At 35.8% G+C, this 6547-nt stretch overlaps 1 protein-coding gene across 2 annotated transcripts; it reads left to right on the forward strand.

The window, feature by feature from the left end:
• The first annotated feature begins 1770 nt into the window (after nucleotides 1-1770).
• LOC141646735 (putative FBD-associated F-box protein At1g61330) lies at nucleotides 1771-6476 on the forward strand. 2 transcript variants are annotated; one of them, XM_074454666.1, is made up of 6 exons: nucleotides 1807-1945; nucleotides 2229-2282; nucleotides 4570-4650; nucleotides 4763-5647; nucleotides 5765-5911; nucleotides 6024-6476. In XM_074454666.1, the coding sequence occupies exons 3-6, from the start codon at nucleotides 4603-4605 to the stop codon at nucleotides 6297-6299; spliced, it is 1356 nt and encodes a 451-aa protein (XP_074310767.1). In that variant the 5' UTR covers nucleotides 1807-1945; nucleotides 2229-2282; nucleotides 4570-4602; the 3' UTR covers nucleotides 6300-6476. The 2 variants fall into 2 exon arrangements, with proteins under 2 accessions (XP_074310768.1, XP_074310767.1); XM_074454667.1 differs by lacking the exon at nucleotides 2229-2282 and having other exon boundaries at nucleotides 1771-1945.
• Nucleotides 6477-6547: the final 71 nt, after the last annotated feature.

A 6547-nucleotide genomic window follows, 5' to 3' on the forward strand; every position in this document is an offset into this window, starting at 1 on the left:
GTAGAGTGATCAGTGTTACTCCATCGGCATTGTTGTAGGCGCCAATGGGGCTGGTTCGTTCACAGGTGCTAAAGTCAGATTCACTTACTTGAATCACGTCGTGTGCTGGCGTGTAGACAAATACTGATAAACAAATAAACGAAACAAATGTTAGCGCGAAATGAAATTAATCAAGTTGAACAGTCTGTGTAATAGATGTTCATTCAAAGTTCATGATCATTGATAATTCATCTAAAACATTAACCTAATTCTTAGTCATGAGAAATTCAACCAAATCGTTAACTAATTCGAAGTCATGGCTGGCTAATCAGAGTTAGTCCGTATTCAAGTTCTGCACCGTCCACAGTCTCAGACTAATGCATCGTTCCCAAACTACATACCCTGCTAATTAGTTGGTTTATTAGTTGCAATAAAATTGGAAGTGGAGGAGTTGATCATTCTCATCTGGCTTTAGAATGAATGCTACATAATTCATCTTCTGCCTTTAGAATGAATGCACCGTCCATGATGACAATGTCCTTCCTTGCTATGATTTAGGCATTTTGTTAAATGTAGAATGATTAAGACTTGTTGCTTGCACCGTAATCTCATCTTTCATTCTTAGGATAAGGAATATTTCCATCTTACAACAACATTTCATTTCTGGACAACAAATGAACCGGGACGTAGTATGTGTGAGCAAAATATTAATACGCGTTAGCTTTGAAATAGGACAACAAATAACAAGGATCATTTCATTTCGGGAGAAAACTTGTTACCTAAGATAAACAAAAAACAAACAATATTTCATTTCGGGACAACAAATGAATCGGGACGGAGTATGGGTTAGCAAACCTTCAACCTTGTTGCCTATATAAACCAACTCTGTTGAAATGAAAATGTATTGAATAACCAAAAAAAAAAAAAACAAGGAAAAAACAATCTATTGAATAACAAAAAAAAAAAAAACAAGAAAAGAAGTAGTGAACATGGCCAACAATGAACCAGTGTCACCCTCCAACACTGTTTTGAGAAAGGCACTGGATGTCAGTCAATACATTGAGCAAAAAGAGAGGGAATATGCAGCAGTTGAAAGGGATGCGCAAATGACTTACGAAGAGCGTGACGATGAACTGGAGAGCCTCCAATACTTAATTAATGACGCAACCCAAACATTGGAGAGACGACTAGCTGAACTCAGGGGTTTGAATGCCGTTACTGTGACGGATGCCCAAGAATTTAATTTTGCCCTGAACAAAACAGCATTCCATGTCCTCATCAGGGTGCATTATGGAACGCCCCAATATGAAATTGATGAAATTAATGAGACATGGCTTGCTGACGCACCTGCTAGGGAAGTTTATTTCGAATAATAATAATAATTATGATGATTATTATTATTATTATAATGAATAATTTGGAAATCAAAGAGGTCATTTGAAGGAAGATGATTGAAGGAAGATGAAGATGAAGATAGCTGAGCGGTAATTTAACTAAATGTCATTATGTCAATATATAGTGTGTTTGTGGGTCAGTCAGTGTGTGTGTGTGTTTGACAGTCTTTGTATTGTTAAACTTATTTAAATAAATTAAATTGTAGTGTGTGTGGGTCAGTGTGTGGGTTTGACGGTCTTGTTAAACCTTATTTAAATTAAATTGTCGCGTTTTTGATTTGGTATGTAAATATGTAATCGTGACATTCGGAATGTTAAATATATTTTATTTTTATTTAAAAAAGCTTGTTGTCACTTCATATAATCACAGTCATGAATACTCTTCACTCTTCAACATGTATAATTGTATATATACCGCCGGACTGAAATTGCCTCGGGACAAAAATAAAAATAAAAAATAAAAAATGGAAAAAGAAAAATAAATAAAAAATGAGACTCGAAAAACCCTCGGTACTTGCCGGCAATATTTTCATCTTATCTTACTTTCTGTCGTCGGCGATGAACTTTAGCAGGTTAGTTCTTTGATTAGATTTGTTGTTTTGTTTTAGCATCGGATTCATTTGGTTATGCAAATATATAATTAATTGTGTTAATCTATCAATTTCAAGAGTTTTGTTGGTTTAAAATTTGTTAAATTTATCATATCTCAAATTACCCTCAATTCTAGGGTTCAATTTTCTGGGTTCTAATGTAATTAAACAACAACCTATTTGTACTTCAAGTTCTGGAATTTTGTCGAATTCTTGTCATTTTCTTTCGCAAAATCGTCATTTTTTTGGGTATCCTATTGAACAGTTCTCTGACGATGACGATGACGATGAATATGACTGTGATTTTGATTCGCACGCGGTAATTTCTCTTCCCTTTGATGATCAAATTAGTGGGTTTGTTAGTGTTTTGGCTTGTGTTTGATGTTAGAAAAAGTTATGCTATAGCTGAAATGATTATGTTTTTAAGGTTAAGACGGTCTGAAGCAAGACTGGGTCATTTATTTTGTGTTAGGAATTGGAATAATGTTGGGTTCGTATGTTACATTATCTTTGAATTGGATATGCATTTGGTTCAAGTGACTACTATAGCAATAGGCAAATTAGCTAGAGCTCTAGTGTTTGGTTTACTAGTGAAAATAGTGGAGGTATCATCAAAGACAACGGCGTGAGAAATATGGAGGATAAGAGAATGTGACTGAACTAGCTTGCTGAGGAATGTTTTATTATGCTTGATACTGAAAGGAAATTTTAATCGGTGTTGTGGTGGTTTTGCGGTTATTTATTTGTTCCTACAATGTATTAATCTGAACTTAACAAGGTTAGAAGAAAAACGGCAAGCATATTGCCACATCTGTATTGAACTAAGTCATGGGAATGCTAAGTTTATCATATGGCAAGACGCAGGTGGATAATGTAGCAAACTATAATCTTTCACCCACTTTCCATCAAATGTATCTCTCTTTTAACCAACCAGCTGACTTGTTTGGATGGGCCACAACATCATGATTTACAAAGCAAGCAAGGGGGTTTAGAATATAAACAAGATTAGTTGTGGTTTATCATCTTGTAGAGCCAAACGGGTCAGCCCGTTACAAAAATGTCTTGTCCATGTCCGTCCTCCTAACAATTTCGAGCCATGTGTATTTGACACATAGCCCATTTTTGAAAAATTATGTTGTGGAGGCCGGTAAAAAGAAGAGCTGGATGGACCGAATCTATCGGATAGTATAACCCATGAACAACTCTAAACTTTCATAGTAACAAACAATTTATAATACAAAAGTTCTACAATTCTATTAAGATCTCTCTCTTCTCTATTTTATTCTCCTAATTTTTCCCTCAATCTCTTCCATGGATTTAATCAAACTACAACACTTTGCAACTACCTTCTTCCATTTTTTGGATTCATACCATTCATAGGGGCAATGCCATGTGTACCAATGGAGTATATTTTAAAACAAATCATTTTGAACCTATTTATTCTCTTCAAATATTTGTGGCCATATTTCATGATGCTGGAATACGTTTTACGCGAGTCATGGGAAAACAACCGTTTATATTTCATGAAAAAGCACGATCATGTTACCAACTACTAGGACTATTGGATAGGCATTGTATGTATAAGATCATCAGTAAAAGCGAGAAGATCTTCCTTAAATGATAATAAGTATAATCATGTTATTAATTACGGTCGATCAAACCATTTATAGCCATAAATAAATGTTAATTCATATAAAATGCGGAGTAGTATTAATGATAATGATCCTCTTCCTTAAAGAAAAAGATTACAATCGATGGGGTTTAAAACATAAATCAAATACGAATCATATACATAGAATACAGTGTAATCCCTAATTCACCATTAATATTTCCCCTGCCTTTCTCTTCAAACCCCAATAATTGTTCCATTAAGGTAATTTTGTTTTCTTCTTGTTTAATTTTGAAATTTTCTCCTTAGTAAGTTAATTGGAGTTAAATATCATGTTTGTTGCTTAATTCAATCAATTGTGAGTTCACCATGTGAATGAAGTTGGAATAATGTAGCATAGTTTATCTTAATTCACCATTAATATTTCCAACAATTTTCAAATTTGTGATACAACTCAAGTAGGTTACTCTTGCTACTTTCGTTTCATTCATTTGTTTACTTTTGATTAAATACGTCTAACAAACAATAAAAGATTAAATATAAGGTCATGACAAAAGAAGTATATCTTTGATTACGGGATTATGTGTGTTTATCCTAAGAGCCAGTAGTTTTCTAAGACGTGGTAGAGTGATGGAGCCACCGTTTGTCATTAGGGGCAAAACATTTTAGGGTTGAAGTGCAAACTACTCCATAATTAATGAAATAAGATATAGAGGGCAAAAATCAAAAAATTTAACTACAAATCGTGAGTTTTCTATTACTGTATCATTCAAGGGGGTGACTACTGGCTGCCTCTGCTAGCCCCCCAAATGATCTACTATTGGACTGGTGAACGACTTCTCATAATCATCAAACTATTTGTAATTTTTTTTATATATATAGTGGACTTCCAGCTATTTTGCTCTTTTCATTGAGAGATTTGTAGCATTTTTAAAATAATGCTATCTATTTCATGATGAAATTAATCTACTAAAGAGAGATGTTTTTTTTTCTGCAGGTCTTGTGTAGTTGTAATAACTTGGCAGTAATTATGATGATGACAACGTCCTTGCCTGCCCTTGAATCATGCCTCAACGATGTACTATTTTGCTCTCTTGGCCTTCGTTGATGATTTTATGAGCTTTAGAACTTGCTACACGATATTTAGTTTCACTGCTCTTATTTTTGTTTTGCTTGTATTGCAAATCCAGGAGTGCAAGGCTAATGGTGCAGGCAAAGAAAATTATGATCGTTTGAGCGAGCTTTCCGAGGATATTCTGCTGTCAATAGTTTCGTCTTTTACAATGAAGGAAGTCGCAAGACTTAGTCTTGTTTCGCGTCGATGGGAATATATATGGCACTGTTTTCCACACTTGATATTTGAAGATCCTCGAGCTATGGATAATATTCGGAGAAATTGGAAAGCGATTGTTGTAGAAAGACCTGACTTTGTGAGGATGGTTGATCGTGTTGTTGAAGAGCATTTGGGGACGGCTATAGATGAACTTAGAATCACTTTTGATTTGGATAAAAAATGGCAATCTTATGTCGATAAGTGGGCAGCTTTTGCACTGGATAAACAAGTCAAAAGGCTTGAGTTCAATTTTACATCACCCTGGCGATACGGACGCATACGTTATGGCAATGGCATTGTTTTGCCTATGTGTGACGAGCCGCTTGATTTGCCTCCTAAGTTTACAGGCTTCAAGTCTTTTCTGACATCTCTATGCCTTAAATACGTCAATGTCACAGATGAATTCATGGATTATGTGTCTCATTCATGCCCTTCCCTGGAGAACTTGTGCATTGTGGGATCGAAATATCTTACAAGAATGTCTGGTGCATTTGATCAAGTAAAACATTTGGAGGTTACTCTTTGCCGCAATATGAAAACAATTGATATTTCTGCCCGAACGCTCCGCTCTTTCACAATGTATAATCAGCCTATACAGCCACGGATGGCCCATGCTTCCTCTCTCGTTGAGGTGTCAATTGGCGGCTACGATGACTGTTATGCTGTTACCTATGCTATGAGTATTGACTCCCTTGCACTATATCTCTCCCAGTTGTTATATCTAAATTTGAGGATATCCAAGGTTTGTGTGGTTGTTTAATTGTGTCAAAATATGAAATGTAGTCTTAGATTCTGTGAATAAACTTCTAGGTTTGAGTGTCCGTCCTCTAACTATTTATTGTCTTATTTTATCACACAGAAGATGATTTTGGGGATTGATCATCCTCATCCTATGCCAAAACTTCAACATCTAGAATTGCAAGTCCAAGCATCCGGGGACCCAAGCTTGCGAGGGTGGATTCCCTTTATTGTGGCATGTCCTCTTCTGCAGAAGCTGACATTGAAGGCAGGCACCCCGCCCTTTTCGTCACGCTTGTGTTGGTTGCCTTATGTTATTTTCATCTTTTAGATAGTGTATTGTGTGTATTTGAACTCATTTCTCCTCTTTGTAATCGCAGTTGACTCGTTTTACTAAAAAATACGATCATCCTGTATACAAGTGGCCTGGCGTCCCTCTCAAATGCTTGAAGACATTGGAGATTGTTGGTTATGTGGGACAAACAATCGACCTTGGACTTGCATTCTTTGTGCTAGAGAATGCTAGTATGCTTGAAGAGGTAATTGTTACCTTTGTGCCTCGCAATTATAAGACGTATGACATTGATGCGCGAGAACGACTTGTAAAGCTCCAGGACAAGATACCGCAAGGCGTAAAGTTAACAACCGTGAATTAGTTTTGTTGTCACGTCTTACCTATGATGCCGATTTGTAATTTGTGATGTCAGTGTGTGTGTGTGTGTGTGACGGTCTTTGTGTAGGTAAACTTATTTAAATCAAATTGTCGCTTTTTCAATTTGTTATGTAATCGCGACATTCAGAATGTTATTAATATACTCGTATTATTTGAAAAATCTTACTCTTGAACAAGGCCGCTATGGAAACTTACCTTAACGATCTTTGATACACATGAATAATGCAGTAT

The sequence above is a fragment of the Silene latifolia genome, chromosome 3 (genome assembly GCF_048544455.1).
Source record: "Silene latifolia isolate original U9 population chromosome 3, ASM4854445v1, whole genome shotgun sequence".
NCBI classification, from domain to species: domain Eukaryota; kingdom Viridiplantae; phylum Streptophyta; class Magnoliopsida; order Caryophyllales; family Caryophyllaceae; genus Silene; species Silene latifolia.